At 41.4% G+C, this 16033-nt stretch overlaps 1 protein-coding gene across 1 annotated transcript in view; it reads right to left on the bottom strand.

Moving 5' to 3' along the window:
* Positions 1–16033, bottom strand: part of RAPGEF4 (Rap guanine nucleotide exchange factor 4) — a 1206373-nt gene that overhangs the window by 382853 nt on the left and 807487 nt on the right. Inside the window, exons 13-14 of the mRNA XM_086956142.1 lie at positions 13610–13686; positions 7640–7786 (exon numbers count right to left, since the gene is read on the bottom strand). Of these exons, the coding sequence (XP_086812268.1) occupies positions 7640–7786; positions 13610–13686 (224 nt within the window). The remainder of the gene's footprint in view (positions 1–7639; positions 7787–13609; positions 13687–16033) is intronic.

Raw genomic sequence — 16033 nt, 5'->3', positions numbered from 1 at the left:
AACAGGAGTGGATGACTTGTCCTTACTTATCTCCTCAACATGCATGCTAAAACGCTTACAATGCTACTGAGATGAAGAGTTGTTTAAGCCGTCATTTCTTTTCATGGCATTTCTCTGACCCATCTTCATAAAGTGACATTCTAAATTATGAGTCCTCATTAGTGATGTACACTATGGTCGCAACACAACCTCTATTTCTTTAACCATATGCATCCTAATACTGGTCTTAGTCTTCCATTGGCCTTAGCTCTTTCCGTAGCTAACTTGTGGCCATCTGGAACTGGTCTCTTTCCCTATATGTCAAGGCTGAGAAACCATAGCAAATTTGTACACAATGCGCTGGCAATTAAAATTGGTACGTTTGCAACTGTAAAAATGTTTTTTTCTGTACAGACACCGAATTGCTATTCTGTAGAATCGCAGTTTGGGGTTAAAATTCGATATCTGGAAGGGTCGTGTTTAGGGTATCCCTTCCAAATACTGATTAGTAGTGGTTTTTATAAAGGTTTTGCAAACTAATTCAGGTCCAAAACATTAACTTGTAACCACCTCCTCAAATGAGGTGGTAAGCAATTCGCAAATGGGAAGGTGTCCCTCATGATCATCTTTCTTCCCTTTTGTGAATGTTGAAAAAAACATTTTTTAAGAGTAGGCAGTGGTCCACAGGACCATGCCTACTCTCAATAATATAAAAAAATTAAACTTACACTTTAATTGTTTTTTTTAAAATGCATTCCAGTTTCTTTTAGGTAAAAAGGGCTACATAAATAGAAAATGATTTATTTAAAAGTAATCACAGACATGGTGGTCTGCTGACCTGAGCAGGCCACCATCCCTGGGATGGCTGTCATTCCTAATTAATATTCATGAGGTAGGTTGATATGTGACCCACTTGGAATCGCTAGTTTAAAAAAAAAAAGGATTCATGCATTAAGTATAGCAATTACCAAATAGCGATTCAGAACAAATTGCTATTAAGAATCACTGTTCTAAATGATCATACATTTGGTCCTGGGTGCCTGCAAAGACCTCAAAAGACAGCACTGAACACCACACACATGGGCAAAGCAAAGGATTATAACCCTTTAGTTCAGCTCTTCACATGAGAGGCAAAAAGCGGCTGTGTCAGATAAATCACACACGAGTTAACAACAACATACACCTCAGAGAACTCACTCTCTTCTCTCATTTGTTTTCCTGTTGTCACATGATCCACTTAAGAATTAGGACAATTGGGTTGTGACACAATATTTTATAGCTAAATTCCATATAATGTCCTGTCTGCTGAACTGTAACACAGGCTTGGTGTTGTTGCAGACACACAAATGAAGAAACAGGCATCATCTGACAGTTGTGCTGACAATTTGTAGAATTGGCACACTCAATGGAGATTTCCTTATGATCATTTTCACTTGTGCTGCAATATGTTTTAAGAAGGCATTGCTACTTCTCCCCATCACCCAAATACATATTCTCACACAATGACCAATATGCCTGTACACAAAATATGCAAGAGCCCCTTAGCCCATAAAACCTTTCTAGAAAACGGTAAGCTGCCAGTGATCAAGTTTTGACATGCCTTTTCTTTTAAAAAATGTCTCTAATTGTTGATAGGGGACAATGAGGTTCTCTTCACCCACAGTACTCTAAGGTTTTTCTCTATCACTCTCTAGCTATCCCCTTCTATTGTCTTCACCCACTTTACTTCCATTTTTCTTCTTCCTGAATATTTCAATACAAATAGGGCCCAGACAATACCATCATTCTCAGCCTAAACTAATGAACAATGGTGTTAATCATTATTCAAATGTATTTTGAAAATCCTGACTAATGTTCTGTTTAATAATTTTATTTTTCCCCCTCATTAAATTCTAATAAATACTACCTTGAAGGAAACCTTTCAAGTGCAGCATGCTAAAGGACCGATAATACTGCATTATAATGCGTGACAGGATACAATAAGTTTGCTGGCTATGGGGGCCTCCATTCCTGGAAAACCTGGTTCAGTGAATTGACAGATCAGTACAGAGTTGAAACGTTTACCAACTGTCTACCAGTCTGTAAAACAATAAGAGCCTTATTACTGCTCTTGTAGTTTGAAACCCCACATACACAAAAAAAGAATTCTGCTACAGGAAGTAGCAACTAACTACTGACTAGACAACACTTTCTACTTGCCAATGCCACAAGTATCTAAAATCAATCTACTCAGCTAAAAAAAGGAATATTAAATTATAGCGGGTGGCACATGTGAGAAAGTGCCTCTCTTTACATGGTTAACACCATTTTTTTGCTGACTTGTATTGCTAGTTTCTGAATTCTGCACACTGGGTCACTGCCGTCCATTACCCTGTGCATGTGCTCTGACCTCTAAAACATGGTAAAATTGGCTAACTTCTAACTGGACTACTTAAGTTTTGAAAAAGGGAACAGTATAAAGAGTAGGAAAATATACTTATGGCAAGGAAAAGTTAAATGTCAGCTGTGGTTGCAGCACTTGTTGTGCCATCCACTAGGCTGACAAAGAAAACTTCAAGCAGACCTGTGTCATCTCCTGTGACTTTTAAACCTGCATGAGAACCTGTCAAAAGAACCCTTTTTAGAGGGAAAAACTCTGCTTTTAAATATTAACTAGGTCACTCCTAAGTAGGCCTTGTAGCTAACAAAGGTAAGGCGCATAGCATTTAAAAGTGCTACATACAAGAATTAGGTTTTGGAATAAATCCATAGTGACTAGCTCCCAGAAGCTACTTTTCACTGTGAAGGGCTTTATTTCTCCTATGATAAACACTAAAGTTCAGAATAAAATCATTACTCTTCTGACTTTGGTTTGGGACAAAATACCAGAATAATTCAAACACTATTGTTCATGTTTATTAAAATTCACTTCAGTGGTAAAGTTGAATTTATAGTGACTACTAAAAAGTTCAACTTTGCCTGAACCTCTTGTAGGCTAATTAAAATTAGCCTGCCACCAGCTTTAGTTGACCATGTCCATCAGCAATCTGGCCTCAAGAGGACATAGCTATCAGGGAGTTGGTTCAAGTTTTAATTTACTGAAACTGTGTGTTCTCCTCACATGTTTTTTTCCTTATTCCTTGTAAAGAACTTGCTGCCTCCCCAATTATTAACCTACTTTCTAAAGGCAACAAACATATGTGAGGCCATCTTCGGGATGTTTTAGAACCTCCCTTCAGCCAGGCTGTATATCCATCGATGCCATTAATTTAGTGGTGGCTGCACAGCTTTTAAAAAATAATTATTTTCTGAGTGAAATTTTCTGAGTGAATTTCTCCCACTATGTCATTAAAGAGATCAAATGGATCAGCAGTAGGAAGAGATCATCAATTCTTTCAATTGCATAATTTTGAATTTGGCTCATGTGTTTGAACACCTCCATTTCAGAGTGTATGACTGCTCCCTAGCATCTCGTCACCTCACTTGAAAAGGCAAAGGTGCACGCTTTGTCCTAATACCCTTTAATTCCTCTCCTCCTAGTTGTCAGAAAATATTGTCCTTATCAACCTTGAGCTATTTCATGTGGTAAATACATTTCTAGCATCATTTGCTTGGCGTTTAGGGCCCAGCTTGGCAAGCAAAATGCACTGATGTTTGTTGAGCGATTTTCTTTCAACATCAGTAGGGAAATCATAATCTCATTGTTTATTGAAGGATTAATCATGGGATGTCTTATAATATTTAAGAATTCTGGCAAGAGTTCAAAGTGTTCCCATTCAGTGTATGAACTTTTTCATTTGTTAAAGGGCTCAGGAGATGGCCATGGCATACTCTATGACTCTTTTACGGTTTAAGGCCACCATGGAAAGAGGTTCAGACCACAATACACTGTATAATTCAGGATACGATTGAGCAAGGTGATACTGCAAACAATTATTGAGCATCTCAGCAGTTTTATTCCACATTCTATTAGGAAGAAACAAACAGCACAGTACATATAGAATGTGCTGGGCTTTTCCAATGCAATTTGCAGTGACCCACGCTCATAGGCAGCGATTGAGTCTCTTCATCTTTCAGTTAACGTAGTTGAATTAAATAAAAAAACAATTTAACTCATTCCTTCGAATAGAGCTCTCAGTGGGGAGGGACCCTCCGGTAAATGCACAGTGCCTTTTGAGATTTGATAGCAACAACACTTTTAGAAATAACTGAAAATGTTTTCAGCTGTTATTATAGATGCCTAATCAGAATATCCTAAACAGGGTCTTTATCGCCCAAATTTGCTGCTGCATTGCAGACAGCAGAATTCATGCTAACATTCTATCCAACATATCAAAAACATAATCTTGACATTAGGTCGGGCAACCAAAGCAACTTAGTTGCCAGAAGGAGTACTCTTGACCAAACATATCCGATTATATCACTTTTCTACATTGTTAATGCTCTTAAGATCCCACTGTTCACCATATTCCTTGATGCAGAAAGGTGCTCGATCGTGTTCAATGAAGCTTTCTTAGGAAGGCTATGTAATACTTTAGTTTTCCATTTTATTTAATTCTAACAAAATTGTATTTTATCAACCAGTTGCTGCTTTAACCACTGATCAATTCGTATTGCCTACCCTTTCCTCTCAATACGGCACCTGACAGGGCTGCCCTGCTTTCCACAGCCCTTTTTGCCCATTCCACAGAGGCTTTCATATCAGCCATCATCAAGAACTTGGATGCCATTACCTCTTTTGCTATGTCCATATTACAATCAACATTCTATCATATGCGGGTGACATATCCATTTATAGTGCAGACTGCATAAATAGCTACTTTGAGTGTTTGTTGCTAACTCCAGATACACACCCAATATCAATTAAACAAAAATCATCAAATCTAATTTTCACTACTTTTCTCAACATCCACAGTCTAATGTGGTGGTGTAATACTTGAGGGTTAAACTTCATAAGAGATATGTGCAGAATTGAGTTTCAAAGTTAGGAAAGTATTGATGGCGGTTGTAAACAAAATTGCAAAAGTACCTTTTTTTGTGGAAGAAATCGAAAATGTCAGTATTACCTCCTTTTTTCATTTTGTTCTAACACAGATTTTCATTTCCAATTTCTGCATATAGAAACTGCAATTTATAACTACATATTTTATTTGATGGGCAAAACAACTTTGCAAGCCTTAACAACAGCTCAGCCTAGCCATCTCCACCGAGGGCTAAACTTTTCTGATTTTGGGTGGTACAATCGGCTGGGTTTAGGGTTCCACATTGGGGTAACCTTGAATTATGACTTCACCAGCCTATTACAAACGTTTATTCAGTTCCTTTTCAGAGCTGGTTTAAAATGTAAACATTACATTTGAAAATTCATTCATCCAAAAGTCTTCACCCAAAAAAAAACATTTGGTCTCACCAGGGTCTGGTCAAAATCTTCAGAGGCATTCGCAATGTTGTCAATATTCTATTCAATTTGGGCCAACTGATTATTTTCATCCGCTGGATTCTTCATGTTATTCATTAATCGACTGATGTATGCTAATCGTTGTTTACACTGCAAGATCTTTTCTTTAGACAATTATTTTTCTTTGATCCTCACTCTTTAACAAAGCTTTCCGTGACTCATACTCTATCTTTACATACTACACAGTATTATTAGATAATTCCACATCAGAACTGGAGAAATATTAAGGTCAACATAAACCACTTCAAAAGTGCTGACTGACATGGTGCAGTACACATAGTATGGGAAATCTTCTACACCAATACAAGGACCTACTGTCCTTCATAATGGGGCTTGCACGGTACTCTATAATGCAGCAGATGTGGGACATTAGAAGAAGACTTATCCCACAATAATGCTGATTTGCTGGTTGTTCCAACCTATTGAAATCAAATCTTCTGGAAGACTGATCATGTGTTTGGCTCTAGCTTTACTAAGCGCGCTTCTCTGATTATTTTTGGTTAGCTATGTGAGAAGCTCAAAGCCCTTTTTATAAATTCCATGCATTCATAAATGTAATTTTATTATGCAGATGTTTGGCTATGTATCCAACTTCCTCAGCCAATTAGTGATAGCAAAATATTCCTCGCTTTGGCCGTAACACTTTATAGTCAGTGAAAATTGTACTGTGCAGTCTTCTAGGCTAACAAGGTTATCATTGAAAGTATCTTGCCTTAATCTGACATACTGAGCACTTAGTTTCTCTCGAATTTCCTTCCTTTAGCTGATCTCTTCAGTTCATTTAATTTGAATATTGCCTGAAGGGTATATTAAATTGTGTGTACTTGGTTTTGTTGTTGACCCTTCTCATCCACGGGGGCCAATTTATTTGTGTGTTTCATATTTTTACTTTGAACTGTAATTTCGAAATTAGCATTCTCTAAATTTTCAAATAAATTACAAATACACCACTGTGGACATCATTCAGAGGTATGATGTTAGCAACACTCTTGTCATCAAGGCAAGTATATACTTGCCCCATTTCCTAGGGACGTAGGGCCATCACTACATTTCATGGGTGCTTAGATAGAATCCCCATTTCCCATTCAGACACATCTGAATGGAATGGAGCAGAAATCAAATACGATTCATATTGAGCTATTAAAAGGATGACGGCTGGCCTCAACCTATGACCTGGGCACTACTAAAGTGTGCTACCCACAAATGTTTTTACACTTTGATTTCAAAATAATTTGCAGCACCTCCAAGCTTCAAATTCACTTGAAGTGGCTGTAGGGCAGGATTCATTCATCTGTGTCTTTGGTTTATGGAGTCGGGCTCTAGGGACACATATTATGCAGTGTATCCAGTAACACTGATGAAGAAGTTCTAACAGGTGCAGAAGGTGGCAGCTCAACTGAGAAAAGCCACTGATTCACTCCCATCACTCAAGTTCTCTGAAAGCCGCACTTCCCTCTACCAGATTTGTGGGCAAGTTTAGGGTCTATATATGCTTGCCTACGATCACATTTGTTCACAAGGAATCTTGTTCACAATTGAATCTCAAAGATTCAATCCTTTCAGCTCAATTTTGCTATTCCGTAAGCATTAAGCAGTAACATATATGGATACATATATGGATATTCCCTGGTCAAGTTTGAGGCGGCAGAACTGATCTATAAAGTGCGGTATATTTTAGGGTTGAGAAAATCAGAAGTACCTACTTCCACTACACAAATACTAGGTTGTAACTACTTTCAGATGTCGAAAATGGCCGAACTAACCCAACATGGCACCTACAACCCTACTTTGTACAAGCATTTTCGACCCACCTTTGCTTTAGGGTGTCATGCCACCTAAATCTATACTGGTGCAGAGCTGAAAGAAGAAACTTTCACTGTGAGGTATAATGAGGAAGTCATTGCAGACAGAACATTTTATTAGTATCAAACTTCCTCGCCTTTTGCTTCAGCATTTCACACCAGTGTATATCTATCTGCACTTGTCCATATTTTATAGCAGGGTTTTTTTTACAAGCATACTGAGAAACCTTTTGCTGAAGGACAATAATATGAGCTGACCTAAGCATACAATGGTTAGGCTTAAAAATATAAAATCAGTACCATTCAGTAAATATGTCTCCAACGACTGATGGAAATGAGGACACAGTACTAGTCATTTTCATAAGGTCTCTACACCTGAGACTGGTCTGCTGCCTGGGATGTGAACTTGTGCGTTACTCACCCTGAGAATCCTGTTGAAGTCCTCCTTGTCAACCCTCAGGAAGTGGCAGTTGTCCTCCCGCAGGACAATGGATGCTGCACGCGGTGCGTCGTTAACAAGAGCCAACTTGCCAAAATCATCACCTTCATGTAGCGTACACACTACACCCTGGGAACAGAAAAAAATAAAAATCATTATATAAGCATGCACTACGAGGAGAGCCTACAGGGGTGCTGCTCTTCAATTGGTAACACAAAAAAATGTGTTGGCAGGGGCGTAGCTTAGTAAGTGAGATTCGGGACAGTAATCTCAAATTTCACACCTAAAAAAACCGTGGGCTGCAGGGTGGAGGGGTGAGATGTCCAAGATTCTGTATGGGCTGTTTACATGAGGAACAAGGTCAGAAATTATTTACAAAAGGTGGGCCTCTGTCTCGAGTGGCACAGTGGGCGAAAAGCGATGGGTCTGAATGCTACCCAGAGTGATTACCACTTGTTGGACTTTTTGCAAGTATTCATCCCATCATGATTTGGGTGTTTGATTGCCAGTAGTATGCATAGAAACCTGAGACTGGCACAGCTTTCCAAATCTACTGCTGCCAATGTTTGTGAATTCCAAGCAGTAGTACATTTGCACCCATTCAAAGAGTACTTCTGTGGGTGCATATTTACTATGTTGCAGGTAAACCAGTCACTATATAGGCCTGATTCACAAAGACAACCTACACTTTTGAGTAATTTACATGTTTTAGTAAGTTTACTATTTTTTGGCTATTCCCAAAATCCATGTTAAATTTACTCCAAAATTGTAGCTCAAATATAACCACCAAATTAAAGGGCATTTGGGCTATTCACAAGCTGTATTTTGTAGTATTGTTTGTAGTATTACAATAGTACTACACACATACTACAACATGCAAGTCACAAACTACAGTTCTAAAGTATTACTGCAAAATAACAGTATTGTTTTTAGAAGTGCAGTTTGTGAATTAACATTTTGCAGTATGTTTGCACTGCAATTGCAGTAGTACAAAATGCACTTTGTGAATAACCCCCAGGCCCTTCGTGTAAACACTAAAGTAGTTGTGTAAACCCTAAACGTGGCCTAGGTTTTTTATTGCAGAGGAAGCAATGTTATAGCTTATTAAATCAATCATAAGAGGTGCTTCAACAGCGCACATCCTGAATTCAAGCATTAAAAGTGCTCTCATATGTAAAGTAAAAGGAGGCCCTGAAATAAAATGTTTGCCTAGGATCATACAATTTGGTCAAGCAACGAAGTCCATATTGATTCCAGGTTACCTGGTTTCACATTTAGAAATTCAGTCACCAAGTGTATATCTCTGTCTCTTTCTCCTATTTTAGTGCAAAGGTCGGTTTTGTCTTTTATTCTTGACCCACAACCAATAACCGACACAGCCACAGCAGACCCGACTCACGGCCCCTTGACCCAACCACCAAGCCAAGAATGCATCTATATGAGGGCAGTCGACCTCAAACCCATCCCCTTAATCTATGACCCATGCATGTTGGGGAAATTCAGCACCCACTGCCACTTGCAGGAGGTGACACTTGACTACAGAGGTTGTTGTTCATCAAAGGAAATACTTCAGTGCCCCTCAGATTAGACAACATGTAAAACTCTCAGCTCGGCCTCGCGATGAAAGGAGCCATCAGAAACGTGACCTGTGTCAGATGACGGATTTCCTTACTTTCAAAGCATGCTTCCTTAGTACTGCTGAGCCAGCCGCCACGGGGGGCTGCTAATCACCCCTGCTTTTGCTTGTCGTTCCTCATGCTAGCAGCAGGAAAGGCAAGCTATGCCATCATTTATTTAACTGAGACAGCTCCTGTAGGGGGGCCCACAGAGACAGAATTCAATAACAGAACAGAATAGAATCAATTAAAATCAGCCACTACAAGCTGTTCGCTTGATGACCTATGGTTTTCTATATATGTGAGCTTTGATCTTGTCCAGAAGGGGCCCCTGGCGTAGGTTTACGTAATCTGAGAAGTCTATATTCTGAAAAATGCTGGAAACAAATATTTAACTGTGTACAGTAAAGGCCCGGCTTGGAACTAAAGGCACCCTGGCATAAATGCTCAAACCTGCCCTCCTTACTTTATTTCTTTTTTTTGCAGTTTTTATAGAGCACAAGCATGGGGCCCAAGAGCATTCGAGCAATTTACACATCAGGTTACATTACACCAGATCAGATTATGATTTTCTTTTTGGGGATGGGAAGATTGAGTGATTTTTCCAGAATCATAGGATGTTAAACGGACACCATGACCAGAATAGGAACCCATTTCCAAAGACAGCAGCTCTTGCCTTTAGGCCACATCTGTTCTGCCTTTCTTTCTTGTTTTTTCTCTCTTTCTCTCCGCCTACCTAAACACCCCCCCCCCCCACCCCCAATCAAGAAGTTGGAGAGTAATTTTGATGACCCACTTGCTGCCTAGGGTCCTCAAAATAGGCAGTCAACGGCTCCAGCAAAGTGAGAAAATACCGAATGGCTTAACATACCCAGCACAGCCCTATGTATAGTATATACATTTATGGAACTCCACAGGAAAACTCACGCCCGCGTCGTCAGGTACCTGCGTCTGACCCTCTGCAACCGGACCCCGAAGATACGGAGTCAGGTCCTGCATGGTTGTTGCAGTAGGTAGATTCATACACTAAGGCCCCCATTAGGATGGCAGGTGGACTTTGCCTGTCCGCCATCCTCCTGGTACAAGGGCCTGCCCGCCATAAGGGCGTGGGTCCCGTGGGGGGAATTAAGATGCACCCTCACAGTGGTGGGCACATCCTGTATTTTTACCATTGCCGCAATGGTAAAAATACATGTAGTGCATTTCAAAGCACAACGTGACAGGCACCGCGCGGTGCCTGCCATGTTGTACTTTGAAATGCAGGGGGGTACCATAAGTACCCCTCATGTGCACCCCCCACGACCCACCTGGAGTCCCTGGGGGCCCGCAACGGACCCCCAGAGCATACTCTGCATGCCTTTCTGCCGCCACGGAGAGGCATTGATAAATGCCCATTGTAATAGGGTTCTTATTTTCCAGCACGTATGCTGTTGACATAAAATATATTGTACAAACGTTTGTCATATGCTAACTACGTGAAGGTATAACATTTTGAGGATGAGACAGTCAGTGCATTGTTTCAGAAAAAAATGAGATTACTTTTATTATTATAAAATATATATTTTATTATTCTTAGCGCTAATACAGCTAACTGGCAGATTCCCTACTCTACTGGATAACCAGTCTGTGTTAAAAGCACTGCAAATAACAGAGCTTGCGGTAATCTATGCTTGGGCTACCACCAAAGTCCTTATCATTGACAAGGGCTGATCTTTATCTTTTATCATGATGAGCTCCAATTATCATGGAGGTGAGCAAAATGATTTTGTTTAAATGTTCCATGAGCACTTGCACATTGCTTGTGCTGTTTTCTTATCTTGTTTGATAGTATAGGTCTGTTTCTGGATAGTTACTAACTTTCAGAATATGAATCAACAAATGGTGAGTCCGACTCCTTCAGGTGCAGCCAAGCATGCATCTCATAGTCTACCAGAATACCTGAGCCACAACACATCAGAGTTTATTTTACTTTTTCCAGGCTATGGCACTGCGAGTTAACAGGTATCAAGCTGCCAATGTTTGTCACACATTCAGCTACAAAAATCAAAGAGATCCTTCTACTGCAATTGTTTTTTCGCTGGTTTGTGTTTATGTTTTTCTGGAGTGTTATGGACCTAAATCAGGCCAACTCACTTTTTGACACTTTGGGGTGCTGTGCTACCCTCAGGCTTTGTTTTAAAGATTTCCAACACACTCCTTAGTCTGATGTCATCACTTTCACACCCCCTCTGAAACTGAAAAGTTTAAGCTTACAAAAAACAAGTGACAACTCTTACTGAAGAGGTTTCCCTCTGACCTAAAAGAAATTTAGATTCCCAAATGTTGACAACAAAACACTAAGACAATGCACCAAATGCCAATTCAAATGTACAGATACATGATTTTGGGAAACTTCTCAGAGTCTGCTGGGAGGGTTCCTGTCGTAAAAACCTATCTTGCCACAGGAGATTAGCAGTGATTCAAATTAATTCTGTACAAAGAAGGAAAGGTTTCCGGGACTGTCCGAAGTGGAATATCCGGGGGCCAGTGCAAGCTTCTGTGGACATCCGCAAGATGTCTTTTACCAATAAGCAGGACACTTCTACCACTTAGTTAGAAGTTCAAGCCTTTTCAGGGCAGAGCCTTTACGATGACCACAATGTTGGTCAATGAGCTGGGCAAGAGGACTGAATGTTCCATGCCAGTCCTTGGAGCAGATGGTCTGACATATGTCTTCAACTCATGAGACTTTGCTGTAGCTGAGTCCATAAGCAATACAGGGATTCTTGAGAAGACTCATTTTCTCCATCCAAGTTGGTTCAACGAATATATTGTTTTACAGAACTCACTTGGCACTTCCAGTGATCCAAAAGGCCTTCTCCTTGGGTTACACAATGAATGATGGATAAGAGTTTTTATTACCTTATTCATTGCTCATGAAATTGTTAGGGACAAGGAGAAACGCCATATCGTAAATCCCAACATGAAATGGCACTTAAAATCTGAAGGAATTTTTGGCAAAATCTTAAACATCAGTTCCACCGTCAACTTTTTAAAGTATTTTTTACTTTTAATTGATTTAGTTAATTACTGGATTTGAATCTATGTGTGTGCACAGAGATCATTTTATTTTTTAAATACCTGAATAAATATTTTTATTAAAATAGTAATCCCAATCCCCTTTTTGTATATTCCAGTGTTGATTTTTAGCTTGGTTTACAAACTAAATTTAATATATATAACGATAAACATTGTTTTCTCCATCACGTCTTCTATTCAAAAAAGCAAGTGAGATGTAGTGTATGAAACCATACAACCATCTATGTGATGATTGTCAAAGTATGAATTTGGTGGAAATTCTGATTTGATGCTCATCTAAGTCCTGACATGTCCTCATGTTATTCGAAGGTCCATTCCAATCACCCTCTGAATACCCATCAAGAGCTGCCATCGTCAGTATTCTTGAGAGTAAATAGCTAAATATCAAGAACAGGCAAATTACTTAAAAGGGGATTGATCCTATATTACCGTTCAATAATGCACTGAAAATGAAACAGTTTCTTTATGTGAGATGAGAAGGACAATCATAGTATTCAGTCATATTCGCAAGGGTAAGGTCAATTATAATAGCGAAAGCTTACAACTGACGAATTTGCAGTTGAATGCCTTCTATGAATTCATAAAGCTATCCCTGGCAGATGTATATGTGAGGAGATGCTCTCCATGAGTGCAGAGATCTCTACACCCGTAAATCCCACCCAAGGAGTGGGAAAATAGACATTGCAAGCCTTAGTTAGCTTTGAGCATTTGTTAATGACCACACACAAGTACGTTCGTGGGCACCAACAAACTCCTTTCATTCCCCTTTCCACAATGAAAATGGTAGCATTTTTTACCAGCCAATTCTGGACGTCAATTCCATCCCATGGTGGGAAAGGGGACTGTTCACCCCCAGATTCGCAGTGGGTATAAGGGAAGGGATTTCTACATGCAGAAAAATATTATCCCCAAGGAGAACAAAAAATGTGTGTTTGCAAGAGGGTTCCCGCTGTGCGGAGATATAGAGAACTCCACACAGTGGAATAAGGATCCTGATGCCAATACCACACAATATTGCTTGACAACGGTACCTGGCATTCCAAGTAAACTTTTGTGAATTCCAGAAATGTTTGAAAAATAAACGCAGGCAGATGGGGGATCCACCTGTAATTTTTCTGACTTCTTTGTGAATCAGGCCCAATGTACTTTACAAAGCCTAGCACTGTTTATTAACAACTGATATCACCATCATAAAGACATAAACAATCTATCGCATAATAATAAAAACAACCAGAAGCAAAGTTTGAAAATACATTACCTTTCCATAAATTACCACATTGACCGACCCTTTCAAGATAATATACCACGAGGTCCCTTCCTCTCCTTGGTTAAACACTGGAAAGAGATAGCAGAAAAGGAATTCAGTGCAGCACTACCTTATTGAATGCTAAGTCACACAATTAAATATAAGGTATGTGGAGTCGATGAGTTAGTTTATAAAACACGGTCTACAGGACCAAATGTTGGAAATAGTAACAAAACAAATTTGATCTCTAAATGGCCACAGAAAGTGCAGGTTAAATGCCTTTCCCTGCAGTAATGTGGGAGGCTATGTTGGAGTATTTCTGCATTTCATCTTTTTTGTATACTATTAACAACATGTAGAACGCGGAGTTACTCTTGATATTACATGTGCACACTGACATTATGCAATTACATTTTAAACCAATTTCCTATGACATATAGAAATGTGTTTTCAAAACCTTTGCTAACTAGGCCTGTCGTGTTTATATCTAGGACCCTAATTCGATATTCCCGATTTATGCCCTTGTGAGGTTATAATCAATAATTTTTTTTTTTTTTTTGAAATATATTTTTATTGCAGGAATCAGTAAACTGTTACAAATATGACCAGCATCAAAAATACACTGAAATCAATCGACTGCATCCCGTCCACCCCCCGCAGCACGTTTTTATACACTATCATCCAGCCCACAGTTCAAAAGTCGGGCGATAAAATCCAGTGGGGGTTCAGCAGGAGCGAAAGGCTGGTCCGGATAGTCCACTGTCCGTCATCTGCTTTTCTAAACAAGCCCCCAAACCCAAAAGAAAGTCCCACCCACAAAACACTAACTTGCAAAGAAATCCCTCCCCCACCCAACCCCGCCATCAGTGTATGGTAGCAACCGCAATAGGATTCGTGAGAGGACCCAAGATGAGCGTATCAGTAACAGAAAACACCATCGCCTACCGGGACTCAGGGCGCGCTGCTATCTCACTATCAGAGTCGCTGGGGGCGCAATAGTCTCTGAGGGCCTGCACTAGTGTCTCCCATTCCAGCGCTGTCTCCTGTGCTCGTTCGTTACGTTGTCTCCCAGCCAGTTGATATCTCAGCGTGCTTTCCCCCGCCGCCCACTTCAATAGTTCGCTATGCCATCTGCTCCCGGTCGGACCAGCTCGTGCCTTCCAGTTCCTGGTCACCTCTCGTTTGGCCAAGAGAAGCCCTAAATCAATAAATTTACTGGAAATTTTGTTTTTGGGGGTATGTGGAAACCAATGCAACAGACCCACCGCCGCATCAACCGATAGGGGTCTCCCCGTCACCTCCGTCAGGGTCTTCTCCACCTCCACCCAGTAGGAGGACAGACCCGGGCAGGCCCACAACATATGGAGGAGGTCTGCCTCTGGCGCCGGGCATCTGGGGCAGGCTGCCGAGCCCGTAGCGAAATATTGTTGGATTTTCGCCGGGGTCAGTTATGCCCGATGGAGTACATAATAGTGGACCAACTGAAAACGGGCGTGACGCGTCCCCTTCCAAGCTCGCCGCACGAGCTGAGACCAGGTCGCTTCCGGGATTTCCTTGCCTATGTCTGCCTCCCAACGGACCCTGAGGGTCGTAAGGGGGGTCAACCCTTCATTGATCAATCTACCGTAGAGGCAGGTGACCGCCTTCACCGTGCCCGCAGACATCATGACGTATTGGCACACCGGAGACGTAGGAGGTTCCTCCTGTCCGCCTTTCCAATGCGCCTGGATCGCCCGGACCAGGGCCGAGTGCAACAGGAAGTCCCCTGGGGGAATCTCGAAGCGGTCAATGAGCTCCTGGAAAGGCAAGAGTACCCCGGCCTCATAAAGATCCCCCACCAACTGCAACCCCGCGTCCTCCCAGTCCGCCAATCGTGACCAATCCCCGCCATGGGGCAACGCCGTCAGCATCCCCAATGGTATTTCCGGCGCATACGGTATCCGGAGTTGGCCCCTGGCGTGAGCCCGGTTCCAACACAGGCGAATGGTCTTTTCCTCCAACGTCAGGTCCTGTAAGGTCAAACGTTGGCGTAGAGCTATGAAAGATAGGACATGCCTGGCCATCCCTGTACCTCTCCTGTCCTCCGGGCCTCGGAATTCCCTGGCAACCTCCTGGGTGAGGGTCTGGAGCTGCGCCGCCAGATAGTATTTCTCGAAATCCGGCACCGCAAGTCCACCCTCGGCTTTCGGCCTCATCAGGGTCTTAAGGGCCACTCTACGGCGGCCCGAGCCCCAAAGGAATCCGGTCATCGTCGACCGTAGGAGCCTAAACGTGGCTGGCGGGATCCAAACTGGCAGCGCCCGGAAATAGTATAGCAGTCGGGGGAGAGCCACCATTTTGAGGAGGGCGACCCGCCCCGCCAACGAAAGCGGCAATGTAGCCCAGAAGTCCATATTCCCCCGTAGAGCTCGACTGCATCTGGCGATGTTTCCGTCC

The sequence above is a fragment of the Lissotriton vulgaris genome, chromosome 2_1, assembly GCF_964263255.1.
Source record: "Lissotriton vulgaris chromosome 2_1, aLisVul1.2, whole genome shotgun sequence".
Lineage (NCBI taxonomy): Eukaryota > Metazoa > Chordata > Amphibia > Caudata > Salamandridae > Lissotriton > Lissotriton vulgaris.
The sequence above is the reverse complement of the archived record's forward strand: the minus strand, read 5'-3'. Positions and strand labels throughout refer to the sequence as shown.